The sequence below is a fragment of the Miniopterus natalensis genome, chromosome 19, assembly GCF_054644295.1.
Source record: "Miniopterus natalensis isolate mMinNat1 chromosome 19, mMinNat1.hap1, whole genome shotgun sequence".
NCBI classification, from domain to species: Eukaryota; Metazoa; Chordata; class Mammalia; order Chiroptera; family Miniopteridae; genus Miniopterus; species Miniopterus natalensis.
Window position 1 is genome coordinate 36,477,105 of NC_142099.1, and position 16,679 is coordinate 36,493,783.

At 52.0% G+C, this 16,679-nt stretch overlaps 1 protein-coding gene across 2 annotated transcripts in view; it reads right to left on the minus strand.

The window, feature by feature from the left end:
• Positions 1-310: 310 nt before the first annotated feature.
• SFT2D2 (SFT2 domain containing 2) overlaps positions 311-16,679 on the minus strand; it is a 47,831-nt gene continuing 31,462 nt past the window's right edge. For both annotated transcript variants that reach the window (XM_087828014.1, XM_016202348.2), the window contains 7 exons: positions 11,691-11,955; positions 10,325-10,459; positions 8,611-8,672; positions 7,106-7,167; positions 5,565-5,753; positions 3,329-3,464; positions 311-596 (listed from right to left, as the gene is read on the minus strand). In XM_087828014.1, coding sequence (XP_087684140.1) covers positions 311-596; positions 3,329-3,464; positions 5,565-5,753; positions 7,106-7,167; positions 8,611-8,672; positions 10,325-10,459; positions 11,691-11,955 — 1,135 coding nt within the window. The remainder of the gene's footprint in view (positions 597-3,328; positions 3,465-5,564; positions 5,754-7,105; positions 7,168-8,610; positions 8,673-10,324; positions 10,460-11,690; positions 11,956-16,679) is intronic.

Sequence of the window (16,679 nt, forward strand, 5' to 3'; positions counted from 1 at the left end):
TCAGCCTCACCGCAGAGGAAGTAGGCCTTCCTGAATCATTTGGGAGCAGGGCAAGGCACTAGGAAGGTGTCCAACGAACTGTGGCTGCCTGAGCACAACAGATCCGCTGCGGAGAGATGAGAATGCAGAGAGAAAACGGGAGAAAGGTGCAAGCTCATAATTAGCTAATTAGCATCACCCACACTGACCAGTCTGCCTGTCGGCCTCTGGAAGAACCCACTGCGCACGCCCTGCAGCCCCACCCGCCGGGTCGGGGTTTCCAAGTGCTGGACACACAGAGGTTCTGCGAACACCTGCCCTCCGACCCTGCCTAGCTGTCCAGCGAGGAGGGAGAGTGGCACCCACCCCCACCCGAGCCACCCCAGCCCGCGAATGGATTCGAGGCCACCGCTGTCCAGGTGGACACGGCGATGCTGGTCAGCGAGGGCTCCCCCAGGACCTCCACACCCACTGAAGTGGACGTCTGGGTGGAGAGGGGCGAGGTCACAGCTGGGTTACCCAGGAGAAACGCTCCTGGGGACCCGGCGTGCACCTCTGGGCCAGGCCCGGCAGGGGCCCCCCCGCCGTTGCTGATGGTCCACAGGCACGGGTAGGGGCTGCAACACAGAAAGAGACAGGAGGGCGGGGCTTGATGGCGCCCGAGGCGACTTCCCCTGCGGACGCACGGTCCTGAGCGGGCCTCGGGGGTCGGGGGGCAGCTGGCCGCGGGGTTGTTTCCGGCTCTGACACAGGCTGGCCCTGATTCTGCAGAGACGCCAAGGGAAGCACAAGACGTATGGTTGGGTGTCCTGAGACCTGACCCTGAGGCTGGCCCTGCCGCTAGCAAGCTGTTCACTTTCAGACACAGCCACTCGCGCCTCTGGGCCTCCCCTCTCATAGCCTGGGCGCAGGAAGCGGGGAAGGGGAAGCTGGGACAGTCTGATCTGTGAGCAAGGTGTCTCCCCGGCCTGGAGAGATGTGGTGAAATAGCCAGGACACCCTGGGTCAGAAAGCCTGGGACAGAATCCCACCCCCGCCACTATTAACCCTGTGACCTTGGTCAGGCTATTCAATATCTCTGAGCCTCAGTTTCCCCTCTTCAACACCGGGACGCTAATTACACAGCCCTGCAGACACCGCCGGGAGGATTCAAGGAGGGGAGAATGGGACGCTGGCGCACTGAATTCTACGCCCGGTCCCCGGGTCCGCTCAGGCGCCGGCGCGAAGGCCAGGCCCGGGACCCCCGCTGGCCCCCTCTTATTCTGTAGCAGTGCCCTCAGGGGGCTGCACACCGCGACACCTGGTGAGGTTTGAGACTGCTGCCGGGCCCTGCCCCGAGACGCTGGTTTGCCGAGCCTGGCACGCAGCCCGGGCGCCAGGGCGTTTCAAAGCCTCCCGCTGACGGTCACGCGGGGCCACTTGGGCACGCGAACGTAGGGCCAGGTGGGAGCCGGCAGGACGACCCCACTGCTTCGGGCCTCTAGTGAGCACTGCGCTCGGACGTCGGGGAGTCTCTGCATCGCCTGAGACGAGGCTGCCTGGTAACAGACTCATCACCCAGCGGCGGTCCTGACACACTGGCTTTCCTCGAGCACAGCCTTTAGAGAGGCAGGAAGGGGTTAAGCGCACCCCTGAGGCAGCGCCACCTCGCACTCTGCACCCTGCCACATGTCCGACGTCACTGGACCACATAAGACCCGCAGAAGCCCAGGCCTGGACTTTTTTTCCACCAGCTCAGCCGGCCGGGATTCTGGCCCCCGTTTCTTCTGCACCATCAGCCCTTCCTGGAGCTCCTGAGCAGGTAGAAGTCCCTGGACTCTGAGTTACAGGACTTCTTGTGTGACCTTCGGGTGTTTTAATGCTGCCCAGCTTTAGTTTTCCTCACCAGCGGGGAAATTTTCACACCAGCCCGTGGAGCTCTATAACCGACCTCCAGGAAGTATCTAGTGCGGAACTTGGCACATGGTGGCTTAATATCTTCGAGGACATTCTGCCTCGCTTCCTGCCACAGCCCAAGTCAGTGTTTCCCTGAGGCCCCCAGCCAAGCCCTGTCTGCTGGAAACACAATGTGAGCCACACACACCAGGCTCAGCTTCCCAGGGGCCGCACTTTTAAAAAGGAAAGAAAAAGATCTTACTGTTAATAGTATTTTATATAACTGAAAATACTTAAAATAGTATTTCTTATTCTGCATTCAGTGTAAAGAAATCATTGAGGCTTTTATTCTTCGCTTCGCATTCGTCTGTCTTCCATGTTCCGTGTGCACCACACTTGCTGTGCGTCTCAACTGGGACTAGGTTCAATGGGCGCAGGCAGCTGGTGGCGGCTGCATCGGACAGCCTGGCACTGGACCCCGTGGCCACAGCAACATTGAGAACACAATTTACAGCAACATTGGCAACACCTGGAAGCTCGTGGCAAATGCAGGGTCTCGGGCCCCAAATGTGCATTTTAACAACATCCCGGGCAATTCTGATGCATTTGGAGCATGAGAAGCCCTGCTATAAAGCGAGGCCCTGCGTTCTTCTAAGTTGTTCTTGACTTGCAAGATCACAAGTCCTCTGACATCTGCCCAACCCCATCTTGTAATTTTGAATCCCTTTTTGGACCTTCTCTAAATTCTGCATACCGCTGTTGAGCATAACAGCTGACACGGAGATAGAATTGGCTGCTTACGAAGCACTTAGTGCACTTTCTCATTTTGATCTCACGCTAACTCTGCAGAGGAGCTCACATTATTACAGATAGGCCAGCTGAAGCTCAGTGAGGCTAAGAAAGCTGCCCAAGGTCACAGAGTCAATAGAGAGGGAGCTAAGCAACTCAAGCCCACGTCTGTCCAACTCCAGGTGCCCTTGCCCTCACCCCCCACAGAGATTTCTGGACATCAGAACTAATGCGGGTCTCTGGTGAGAGTCCACAAGGGGTCCTACGTGCTGCACTCGGCCCCATCACCTGCATCGAGAGCCAGGCACCCATAGCCTGTGCCCCCGCTAGGCCGGGTGGCTTATCAGAATATGCGCAATGAAAGGTCTTGAGTTCTCAGTGTGTATTTACTTTTCCCCTTCGATTCCCCTATATCCATTATCTATCTGTGATCACCATAGTTCATGGTATTTCTGACTGGTTTGAGACAAATGATCCCGGGCCATAAAATCTTTAACCTTTAAAAATAAACTACTGAGCAGGTGCTTTCCTACCCCCTTCCTGCCGGGTGAACAGTCCACCCTGTTGCTAACCTTCACCGTCACTGCCCAGGGGCCTGGGAGTCCCGACAACAGCTGAGACCCAGCCCCCTGGAAGACAATCCCTGGGCCCCACAGCCAGCGAGCACCCGCTGCGCCCGCCTTACCTGGGCCCCGGGTTGATGGGGCCGCTGGTGTGGGGCACAGACAGGATGCTGGCGTGCGGCGCCGAGGAAATGGAAGTCCAGCTGTCAGCTCCGGAGAACACTTGCAGGTTATTGCCGGCGCTTTCTATCAAATTCACTTTGGAGAAATAACAACAGCTCAGTGGATGGAACATGCAGACCCTACAAACGTGGCGACCAGTGACATCATCCTGGGGCCAAACAGCCCTGGCTTGTCTACCGGTGCCCACGGCTGTTAGTACTTTCTGAGGGAAACAGCAAAGGGGGGGAACTCGGGCTTCAAAACGTCAGCCATACACCACAGACTATCTTATTTTAATCTCACAGCAGCTCAGCTCCACGTTACAGGGGAGGCTCAGAGAGCTGGGGGGCACCACCCCCTGAGACACGGCTCTGTCTACCTCAGTCACCACACTTAGGAAGGTTATCGCCCCTCAAGCTAAGCCTAAGGGCCACCAGTGCCCCAGGCAAGCCGTCTGAGGTCTGGGACCTTATACTCAGCAGCCTCAGACGTACACCTCTCAAGAGCAGTGTCTTCCATGTCCTTGAATCTCCATGCGCATAAATAGTGAGTGTGTGAGCGGAAGAAGGAAAAACGGAGAGAGGCAGAGGGGAGAGGAGAGGGAGAGGTTTCCGACGGTCACGCTGGCCGGTCTCCCTCCCAGGATTGGCACTCACAGCTTCCTTGGCCTGGCTCCCTCGCCTTCTACCTCCCCTCCCTCTACTCCGTTCCCTGGGCGCAGGCTCTCTCACCCTCCTGGTCTTCGCTCCCACCACTCTGTCACCTGGAGGGCCCTTGCCTCTGCCTGTGTCCCGCCATCCACCCTCCACCTGTCCTTCTGCATGCAGCCTTCAGATCTTCAGCGTTAACCCCTGGGGGCAGATCTAGCTGCCCTTTTTCCTTGATCCCCATGGCACCTTGGCTTGTGTGTTTTACACAATGTTTCTCAACTCTCCTGTGCATGGGAATCACCTGGGGATCTTGTTACAAGGCAGCCTCTTTCAGAAGGAGAGCCTGAGAGCCCATCTTTCTAAGACGTTCCCGGGGGACGCTGCAAGGCCAGGGCCACATTAGAGCTGCCACTACATTGTATGAGGATCAGTGACACACAGATTCGTGTGGCCCTGAGCTCCTCCAGGGAACACACTAAACCTCAGTGGCCTTCCATCGCCTAGACGAGGCCTGGTGACATGCTCAGAGGGCGTGTTTTGTGTGCTGACCATGGAGAGAACCGGGAAGCAGAGTGAGAACACTGCTCAGTGTCTGAGACATTAAGCTCCACGCCTCCCTTCCTGGTAGCAGCTGTCAAGGTTGCCAGGAGGCAGGCAAAGGAGCACAGGGACAGGTACTGGTGACCAGGAAAGCCCTCTGTAGATACAGAGCTCAGGTGTGCCTGGCACTGAAGTCTTAACACCCTCCACCATCTCCCATGCCAGGGACTTTACTTCTTTGTTTTATTTCATGTCGATCTCCCCACCTGAGAATAGAATCTCCACGAGGGTCGAGTCCTTGCCTATTTTGTTCATGGGCAGAACCTGGACATCGTCAGCCCCCAGTAAATATTTGTTGCATGAATAACTGCATGAGAAATCCACCCTTGGTTCCATTGCTCCCTCCCTCATACAAATAACCAGGCAAGGGGCTGACACAGGTCAGGGCAGATGAGGCGGCTGTCAGTGAGGATAAAGCTCACAACAGCGTCAACATAAAAATAATCAGAGTGCACAAACTATCAAGGATGGCTCCTCGTGCCTTCGACTAATCAAACCCAAGCCTGGGTACAGAGCAACCCAGCTCCCCAGAGACCATCCTGATGAGCACTTCAGCTCAGGCCTGGTGCTCCTGGGGCTGAGCATGCACACACCTGTAGAGAAGAGCCCGTGAAGGCGACGAGCTGAGGGTCTCAGACCCCAGCCCCTGGCCTGGCCTTCAGAGACGAGCCTGGAACTGCTCAGGACATTGGTGCCCTGAGCAATCACACACATTAGGAAGTAGGAGACTCAGTGTCTTGTGAAAAAATGACAAAATGCTAGAAATGTCATATCTAATAAACAGTATTTCAAAGAAAACTTTAAAATAATAACATACAACGATCCTACATGTTTGACGAAAGGGGTTCCATCTTCGGACACTTCTTTTTACTGCGTATCCACTTCTCTCCTCCACCCTCCCCACCCGCACCCAGGCCCCCACGGATTTAATGGGCAGGGCACCCACCTGCAGGAGAGTGGTTCCTGTGCACGCGTGCAGGAGGGTAGGGAGCCTGCCGGTGTCCCCGGAGGCTGGGGTAGCGCTCACAGCCGTGGTGGGTGTGGGGGGCAGACAGGGGCAAAGGAGCCGCGTACTGGTAACTGGCGTTTCCTGCTGTGCACACGCCGTCCGGGTTGGAAAAGATCCAGCCTCCCACTAGAACAGACGAGAGGAAGACACAGAGACTGACACCAAAGCCAGGCCCCCGGCCACTTTGCATAGCTGTTGCTGTGTGTCTGCCGTGGGACATAGATGCCACCACCCTGCCACTCCCCTTCACCCCCACCTCCTGCCACCCTTCCACGTTCGCAGCTACGTCGGCTTCTCTGGAGATGGATGGCAGGTCCTCGCCAAGTTTGCAACGCTGGAGTCATAGCGATATTAAAGGCTATTGGAATGTATGAGTTAATAGAAATTCAAAGCTTAAGTTGCTTCTGACTTCACTGAATGAAATTAAGTCGGTCTAAGAAGGAGGTGTTAGCCGCACACGCAGCTCACAGACCTGCAGCCACCAGGACTGTTTATCCTGGTTGCACAGAGGGGTGGAGGCCTCTCTATTTCTGCTCAGCGGGGAGGCTCTCACTGCCCCCCTCATCCCCCCCAAGGAGGATCCTGAAAGCGGAGAGACAGGGGCCCGGCCAGCACACCTTGGCAGCAGGAATCTTGCAGAATATTTTGGAAGGCTGCAAAGTATTTCACAGAAATTTGTTTGTGAATGATCGCCTCAATTAATACAGAAATTGCATCTGACAAAATTTAACATACTTTCATGATTAAAAATACAAAAAACATTCAACAAACTAGGAATGAAAGGAAATGGCCTCAACATAATTCAGGCCACATATGACAAGTCCACAGCTAGCAACAAACTCAACAGTCAAAAACTGAAGAGATCAGGAAAAGGCAAGGACACCTGTTCCTGACATTCTATTCAGCACAGTACCGGAAGCCACTGGGCAAAATCAAAACGATAAAAAATAAGGAAAAAGAAAAGGCACCCAAATTGGAAAGGAAGAAATAAAATTATCTCTGTCCACAGATGACATGATCTTACATAGGAAAAACCCTGAAGATCTCACACACGCACACACAAATGTTAGAACTAATAAACAAATTCAGCAAAGTTGCAAGACACAAAATCAACACACAAAATCAGTTTCATTTCTATACACTAACAATGTCTCTATCTCTGTCTCTGTCTGTATCTCTGTCTCTATCGCCATCTCTACCTGTCTCTGTCTGTCTCTATCTCTGTCTCTGTCTTCACTCTCTGTCCCGCTCTATCTCTGTATCTCTGTCTCTGTCTCTACCTATCCCTGTCTCTGTCTCTATCGCTGGGAACACTTGCAAGGCCATGGACTTGTCTTGAGCAGAAGAAATACCCACTGGGTCTTGATGGGAGATTTGGAACAGGCCTGGGGCAGTCACAACAGGTGGAGTCTGATGTGGTGGGAGTTGGCCCCTAGTGTCGCCCCAGGTTCCTCCCACCCAGAGTTCACCTGACTCACAGTGCGAATAAGCCACGTGCTGGCTCTCGGAGATCGCTTCTGGAACATCTTTTAGGTGGCTCCTGAAAGAGGGACGAAATGCACCATGGCTGTCCAGCTGACCACACAAGTCAGCACAAAGTCTGCCCTAACGTCTCTGGAGAGCATGCTGTTCTTGAAAATCAAGCACTCTTTTTTCTCAAAGCTACTATCTTTCCCCCACTCCCATTCCTCCAGGGCACTTTATCCACCTGGCCATTGCTCACCGAATTGCAACTCTAGGCTTACTCCAATTTGCCATATTTATAACTCTGTCTACTTAGTTTGGTCTTACTGACAGGCAGGCCATGGGTCCTGCCTGACAAAATTCAAGCACTAACGACAGCTGAGATTTGCGGAGGACTTCAAGGCACAACCACAGCTGTGATAGGCCAGACCCTCCAACGATCCTGCGAGGGAAATAAGATTTAAAAAGTGGATCTCAAGCACGTGAGCTGACGTAGGCCAGCTCAACAGCCAGGAAGTGGTGAAGCTCAGGCTCAAAGTCAGGACCCCTTACTCCAAGTCCTAAATTCTTCTGATTGTACCATTCTACTGCCTTTCAGAACCCGGGCTCTGTCAGCTCACACATCAGGTTTTCTTTAGGCCTTTACTTCTCCGAAAAAGTTCTAAGTATGTCTCCTACACCATCGAAATTAAGCCAGATATTGACAGGTCAGATCCCCTGTGGCATCATTATAAACAGCTGTCCATTAACCCAGAGCCTTTACAATGAAAAGGGAACATTAGATAGTTATAGGAAGTATCGAAAAAGACTTGACACTCAGGCTTTAAAACCTGACCACTTCCACCGGAAATCATATCAATGCTCCAGGGTTTGTCGATAGAGGTCATAACTATCATTAATTTTCATTTATAACTGAAAGAAATGAGCATAAATTGGTTATGCTCATTAATTAATAACTAGCATTAATTTTTCATTTTTTTCCTAGAATGGAAAGGAAAGATACAGGGATTGAAGTCACTGGCCCAACGTGGTAGAATTATCATTTACACTCGGAGTCTAACTTTCTCTCAGGCCTGAGAGATACAAACCTCTCACCTTTGAACTACGCACATGAATGATTCACCTTCCCTAGGCTAAATGTCATTTTCTTTAAATCCAACTCACTGAAACCACAGTACTCGGAGAGACTTGGGGAGGGCAAAGTGAAACATATAAAATCTAAATCACTTAATTTTTTTAAAATGTGGTTGTGCCAGTTTCAAGAGTCTGCAGCAAAACAGCTGACGAAACATTGCAAGTTAAAGGTTCTCCTGACCCCTATTATAAGGGACAGATAATTATGAGTTGGTTGAATTTTGTTGATTTTGTTAAGTATTCAGTTGAATATTAAAAAAACATATTTCTATCAATGGTAATGCAAGTGCTACTTGTCTAGCTCCTTTCTGGACAATCATAAATTTCACATTTGCAGAAATCAAGGCATCAAGAAATCGGGATTTACTGAAATGTCTCTACTCACCTTTCCTTGGCATCCAGGAAGGCTTTGGCAAAGGGGTTGTACTTGATTTTGAGAGCTGTTATCTTATGTTCATAAAGATGAGAAGTGTTAGTGAAAGCAGGACAGGCAGGAGCAGACACAACGCTTTGTCTTCACCTGAGAATTTCTGTAAAACCAGAACCGCCCCCGCCCCGTCTTTTTCTCCCTCCTCCACGTTTCTTTGCTTATTTCTGCACAAAACCGCTGTCGACCGCACTGTCTCTGGCAAAGAACGTTTTATTGTGGCCCATCATGAAAATGGCAAAGGCGGTGCACCTGAACCAAGAAAGCCAAGCCCTGGAAAGGAGCAGAGCACCTCGCGTGCCACCCCAGCCTCCTTTCTTTGGTTCAGTCGTTCTTTGTTCTTTTTGCAGTTATGGAGCACCTGCCGCACGTCAGTTAGGCTTCTAGTCCCTGGGGACACCGTGGCAAGCGAGGCAGTGAGATCCCGCCGCGCCAAGAGAGTGGTCCGGCCTCGCCCCCCTATTGTTAAACCAGGGCCTACGCACTCAGACTCACTCCCACCCACGGCTGCCCTGGCGCCACGGCCTCAGCCCTCTCCATTTGCTCCAGGGCCACCTGACTTCCACGCATCGCGCCTCAGGCATAGGACACGTATGTTGGGTCTATATACTGGGGCTTCCACTCTCCCCACTGAGGACACAGCACACAAGCAAAGTTTTATTCAGTGCAGTCTCCCCAACACGTAGAGCATCCAGCAGGTAGCAACACTCACCGAATACCTGCTGAGTAAGTGAATACTGAAATGAACGCTTGTGTCAGCAAAGGCCTGAGCCGTGCTGAGCTGCTCTCTTCCCGGCGGCTCGGGAGCGGCAGGCAGCCCAGGAGAGAGGGAGCAGGCTGCCGAGCCGCGTGCTCACGCCCCGCGTCCTTCCTGGCTTCATGTTCAGGGGGATCTGTGGTGACTTTTTAAAAGCCCACACAGTGAACAGTACAGAAGTATGCAGTGGGAATGAAAGGCAAAGGGTAAAGGTGTATCCTCCCCCCTGCCCTTGACCTCACTCTCCAGGGGCCCTACAGGTGCCAGCTTCGTGGGTGTCCTCCACACAGTCTTACATACAGAAATCTATATGCCCATCTCTAGTTAAAATTTGTTTTAAGTTTAAGCAGAAAGAATCCAAGCTTCCACAGGTGCTTCTGATGACCAGCAGGCCTAAGATCCCCCCAAAGTACAGGATGGACCCAAACATCCTGCCCAGAGCCATTTAGAGGCCAGTTTCTGGCAACTTGGCTCTAACCCAGGGAGTGGGCTCAAGCCCAGGCAATAAAAGACCCGAGTGTGCTCAGAAAAACCAACCAGCGGGACAGCTAGCGCGACACAACCTGAAGGAGGGGTAGACCTGGCTCAGTGACCACAGACTCGATGCTAGAGCAGCGGAGACAGCAGCTTTGTGCAGGCTGAGGGCACAGTCCTGGAAACAGCCCTGGCTCTGTCGGGTTTACCACCCAGCAAGACCCGCCCACTGGCAGCGGGACAGGGAGTGCCTGCGGGCCTTCGGCAAACGGGCAAGAGGGAGCGGCCAGTGGCCGTCCCACTGTTTAACTTTACCTCTGCCGAGTGTATGTGAATCCTGAAAAACCTACCTGTCACCCCAGCTGGGTCGTGGCAATAAAAGCACCCCCTCCTCGTCCCCCCACGCTCTTCCAGGTGACACGCACGCACCCCCCCCCTTACCTCCTCATTCTGATAGGCAGTCACAGCTATGAACTGGGTTTCGGGGAAGGAACAGTTCATGACCATCCGATGGGCACCTCCCACGCGCACTATGTGAACCTGGGGCTCGTATTTATGCAGAGAATTCAGCATTATCTGTTGAGATGCAAGAAGAGGAAGACCAGCCATGCAAAGCCCAGGCTCTCACAGGTAATGGACCAGCTGGCCCTTGTGGTTGTCCCAAGCTCAGCGCCACCCAGTTAGGGCCACACACTGGGAATCCTCGGTCACCTGAGACAGCACCACACCTCTATGAGCAATGATGGGGGTGGGTTTCCAGGGAGTTTTCTAAAGAATATTCAGTTTTCTGCCAGAAATTCTGACTCCCTTATTTTTCTCTCCCTATTTTCAGCACAATGACGTGGGTTTTGACCTACTAGACATACTGGTTTCCTTCACAGGAGGAATCAGCATTTTAGAACATGGACCTTGGCTGCATTCCACAGGAGCTGCCCAAAGAGAAATGACTGCGTCTGACATCCGCTGGTCACGGAAAACCCACTCTGTGCCTCCACTGAAAGATGCGCTGGAATCTGGGAGGCGATAACAGTTTACTTTCCAATTTCCTGTTTTAATAAAGAACTGGAACCTTCTGGAAACTGCAAAGACTTGGGTGGGTTCCCTCCCCCTCCTGACATGAACGCCTGCCCCTCAGCTGGTGAGCATTGGGAGGTCAGAAGGGGCGCAGAGGCTGCAGGCAGGGGGACCCAGGGAAATGTAGGGGGGCAGACCTTTTCCTCTAATTCCCCCTAATTCTACCTTTCATAAAGTGAACAACACCCCTACACAGAACACTAGTATTTGTAATCCCACCGGAGAAAACAAAAGAGGAGAAAAGCCCCCAGATCGTGTTTACTCTGATTGAGGAGCCTGAGTAAACCCTTCCTTAGTGGAGGTTTGTTTGGGTTTTTTCTGCAAACCCAAAGCTGATTCCATATTCTACTGATAATTATCCTAATGCCCAAGTGGAGGTACAATTATTTCATTAGGAACAGCTCTCTATTAAGGCATCTGTCCATTGCCAACACGCCACTCTCACCAAAAAAGGGCGAACGAGTAACAAAACGCACCGCCAGCCTCTCCCTCCCAGCTCAGCGAGGCGAACGGGAGAGGGCCCTGGTTAAGTCGGCTCTCTTCACAGCAGGAAGTCCATTAAAAACTGAAAGCACCAATTAAGAGCTGTTTATTCCTGTTTACATTCGGACTCCGGGGAGTAATTGGCTTCTGTGGGAGAAGAGGCCAGTGGGGACCTCTCTAATTGACTAAATGCACCCTGGTTTTTTCTTGATTGGTTTGCGGGGCCTTAGCCAGGCCACCGGAGACCTACCTGCCCACCTCCATTGAGCTTGTTGGTGAGCTTGACTTTGCTGAAGGAGATGGGCGCTTTCATCCAGTGGGCCCCGAAGTTGGGCGAGTCCGGGTGGATGTAGACGCAGCTGTGGCTGGAGACCTCTGGCTTGCCCGCGGGCACCCATTCCCCGTTGACGTACTTCCAGCGGTGACTGTCCGTGGGGACAAAGTCCAGCAGGAGGGAGTACATGGCATTGGGGTCCAGCCCTGTGACACTAATCTTTAGAACAGGGAACATCCGTCTAAAAGAAAATGCAGAAATTGAGCCACAGGAGGGAAGTTAGAGTGTTAGGGACACCGCCCTGCTTTTCCAGCCATCAGAATATGCCAAGATTTCCCACGGAGAATGCCTGGGGAGAGGCCAAATACATCAGTGTAGCTAGAAGTTTACAGAAATGCAGGCCCTCAGGCCTCACTCTAGACGTACTCAATCAGAATCTGCTTTTCCAAAATCCATTGGAACATTAAAACCTCAGAGTTTGGTCTAGAGGACCCGCCAAGCCGGCAGTCCCAGTCCCAAAAGAGCCTCTTTCCACAAATGCATTCATCTTGGGGTTTTACTCTAAACTGTTGTGCTGAGTGTAAAAGTCTGAAAACCACTGATCTAGCCATTTGACAGAGGAACCTGAAGCCCAAGGTGAATGTTCACACAGAGAGCTTTTCCAAGTCTTCTCCTGGCACAAGTGGGATTCTCACACTCACACCACAAAGCCGTCCTTCCCAGCCTCACAAGAGAGCTCTGTCTAACAGTAAGAGCACTAGTAGATAAATGTAGTTTCACTGTAAAGTAAGTGAGGGGAACTCCTGGTTATACGAAGTTAGACCAGTTCCTTTCCTGCGGGACTTCTCAGAGGCTTTACACTACTAATGCGCACCACAAACCTTTGAGAAGGAGGCACGGGATGGTACACACTCTGAACTCAAAGGACAGTGAAGCCATCTTTGCATGAGCACCTTGAGGGAGTCTGAGCTCAGGGGATGTACCTGGAGACACGCTGATCTGCCTTCACGGGTCCTTCCTCCGCCCTCTAGGTCACACAGCAAGTCTGCTCTCAGGAATATCAGGAGCAGCCTCCTCACCACTTGGCTCCTGACTCCCTTTGGTTTATTGTTCTTTCACCAAACATTGGAAGTTGCTCCAAAATGTCCTCTAAAGACCTGGTTTCCAGACACATCCCCACGCTACCTGACTGCCCAGATGCTATCTTATTTGTCAGTACTGCTTTGAAAATCTGCATCCCCAAATCCAGAAGGTAAGCATCAAGAGTCTAGACATTTGCAGCTCAAAGTGGTCCATGAACCAGTACATCAGTGTAGCTGGAAGTTACAGAAATGCAGACCCTCAGACCTCACTCTAGACCTACTCAACCGGAATCTGCTTTTCCAAAATCCATTGGAACATTAAAACCTCAGAGATTGGTCTAGAGGATCCGCAGTGTTTTAGACAATAACTTAGGAGATATGCACAGGAGTCTAAGGACTGGTGCTTCTGATGGGCTGAGGGAGAATGAAAGGGAAACTGGGGTGGGCTCACTACTACGAGAAGGGCCCAAAGGCCAGGAATGGGCACAGGTGAGGACTGGAGGGTCACCAAGCATATCCTACTTTGTACAGTGGTGCCCAGCTCTGAGACAAGGTAGAATGGGTATCGTTACACATGGGAAAGGAAGGAACTGACTGGCAGATGACAGGGATGGATCTAGAGGACTCAGGCATCCAGTTCCAGGCTCCAGGGTGCAAGTCACATGGGCTCCCTGAGCTTGCCAGACATTGATAGGATGCTTTCCCCTTGGCCCAGCCTCCCTGCCTTCTCCTACCTCACTCACTATGCCTTCTCTCTCTCTCCCTTCTGATTCTGCTAGTAAGTAAATATGGACAGGCTACAGGGGAGAGGAAGTCCCCGAAATGTCTCCCTAAATTTGAATACCTTATTAGAGATTTAGTTACTCATTTAACAAACGGCTTGAAGGGCCTGCTCTATGCCAGGAACCGCTGTAGGTGGGAATTCAGTGGCAAACCATCGCAGGCCATGTGTCTTGTTCATGAAGCCCACATTTGAGAGGAGAAGTCAGGCCACGAAAATGCCAGAGGCCACGAAGGAACTAAAGTGGGTGATGTCAGTAGGGAGATTAAAGGCGGAGGAGTTACTCTAGATGGACCCTAGCGGTTTGCGATAACATTTAAGCTGAGACCCAAATAAGAAGTGGGAATGCCAGAAATGAGTGATGTCAACACACCTGCACGCAAAAGAATTGCAGTGCAGTGGGCCTTGGGCCCAAATAAGCCCAGACTATTGAGGAAGGAAAAGGCCAGCATGGCTCAGGCAAATCAAGAAGAAATTCAGCTTTCACTTCCGCTGCTAACAGGACCGAGTGCCCTCCCCCTCTCGACTGTGTCGCGCTGAGCCTCACAGGGACGGCCGCTGGCTTTGCTTTTCACGCTCCGTCCAGAGTGTTACCTGCTGTTCCAAGGAAACTGCGACCCCGTGGGAAGTCTCAGCGCCACCGGCCAGCAGGGAAACGAAACCAGTGAGCACCGTTTCCCACTCCCCAGGAGGGACAGTGACAAGCGTTGGGGTGGAGGAGACGCGGAGCCCTCGTATGCTGCAGGTGGGAATGGAAAGGGTCCCCACTCAGGAAAACAGCCTGGCAGCTGCTCAACCAGTTAAATGCCCAACTGCCACATGGCCCCGCAATTCCATTCCGGGGGGCACACGCAAGGGAAGGAAAAACACGCATCCACACAAAAGCACAAGTGCTCACAGCGGGTCATTCATACAGGGCAGGCAACACGCACGCCCGCCAGCTGTGCACGGACGGGCATGGGGGACGTGACCACGGAGTATCAGGTGGCAGGAAAGATGCCACAACACGGAGGAACCTGGAGGGCATGGTGCCACGTGAAAGAAGCCAGACGCAAAGGGCCACACACTGTATGACCCCATGAGCATGCAGTGCCCAAGTGGGCAAACCTACGGGGAGAGGAAATGGATGAGAGATTGCGGGGCCCGGGGAGGGCACGACGGGGAGATGGCGAAAGACGCAGGGCTTCTTCGAGGACAACGAAAACCTTCTAAAATTACTTATGGGACCATTTGCACAGTTCTTTGAAAATACCAAAAGCCATTGACTTGTGCACTTTAAATAGGTGAATTGTAAGGAATGGGAACCATCACGATAAAGCTATTAACAAAAAAAGTAAAGCAGCCACAGTGTCCTGGCACTTAGAAGGACACATCTGAGTGGTTGTGAAATGGCTTATTGCTTTATTCTCATTAGTCCTTCATTTGCCAACAATTTGATAATTATTTTTTTATCAACGAACAAATGGACAAAGGGATGCTATGTATTTTTAATCTCCATATGCCAATGAGGAGTCAATGTAGGTCAGCCAACTTGCCAAAAGTCTCCCCCGGCCTCAGGAGGGCCAGGACACATGACGTGCTCACCTGCAGGCAGCGCCCGTGACCGGCTTGTTTTCTAGGATGAATTGCTCTGCTCATCAAGTTGATCCCCGCCCTCCGCTTTTCTTTCCAAAGTGCAACTAACCACAGAGATACCCAAGAATCTTTGGGGAGCTGAGAAATATGTAGATCAGTCAGTCGCAAGTAAGAGAGAGGGGAAGATGGAGAAGGAGAGGGAGAGGCGGTGGGGCAGGTGAGTAAGTCCTCCCCAAACCACGTTTGAGGAACCGCGGCTGGTTCCTCTGTTGCTTTGCTGTAAGGTTTTCATTTTATTTCCCTAACAGGGGACCTTGGAGGCAGCAGGGCCAAAGGATGCTGTGAGGAGTAAGGTTTGCTGGAAGGAAGGGGCAGAGATAAGGCAGATGTTGTGGGTGGGGGAGCAGCAGAGGTGGGTAAAGGCAAGATTCAGGAGGTGTCGCTCCTAAACACCTTCCTCCATCTACCCACAGAACTATGATGTCTGTAGAACAGTCATCAGAGCTCTGGGAGTGTGAGTGTGAGCGTGTGAGTGTGCATGTGTGTGTGTGCGTGTGTGAGCATATGCATGTATGTGTGTGTGTGTGTGTGTGTGTGTGTGTGTGCACCCAAGCACTAGGGCAGACTACACCAATACATGTGCTCCTCATACATCCCAATGGTTAACTTGAGAGGAGAATGTCTGTGGGGTATGGACACTTGGACGTTTATCTGCCTGGTGTGCAACCTGAATTTTCTCCACTCTTGCACTGGGCTCACTGCACTGACAGCCTGTCACGATCACTGGCAAGTTCAAAGTAGGTACCCCAATACTTACTTTATGATAGCAAATGGACGTACCTGCCCCAAGGCAACTTTAGTCAGAATTAAGTCAGAATTATTTAGTTTGATGGAAATACACATGAAATGTAGCGTTTTCCCCTAAGGATGTTACAGTCATGAACACAAGAGGAACCAGGGATTTCATTTCTTTGCCTCTGCAGCCTGAAGTAAGTCTTTTCTGCACCCCAAAATAGAAGTTCCGAGCTTAAGGGATGCAGGGGAAATGCTGAAAGCCAGCGATGATTCACATGAGCCCTGGGAGGTAGTGTAATTGTCATGTTATCTCTGAAAGACTGATGACGAATCACTAAAAGTTTTCAATAAAAAGAAGGCAGGAAGCAAGGCGGGGAGGGAGGGCAGCAGGATCCCAGGTTCCGGGGATAATTCAGTGTTTTGGGGAGAAAGTCCTCTCTCTTTACTATTTCTGATCAATATCGGGGTAAGCCTACAATTTATGAGTAGAAACAGCTCTCCACTGGCAAACGAGCCTTTTCCTTCTCTGGTCGGCTGGCCTGTGCTATTTCCAGGCCTGCTCTTACTACTCAGGACAGTGACGCCAAGTGCACAGGGGCTGACGAACGGACTGCGGCTTTTAGAAAAGTCAGCAGGTCCACTGCCTACAGGGGTCAAAGGCCCAGGCTGGGTGTGAAATGCCAGGAATATTCTCCACAGGGAAGGGCTGCAAGTCCACCACCCCGGGGCTCA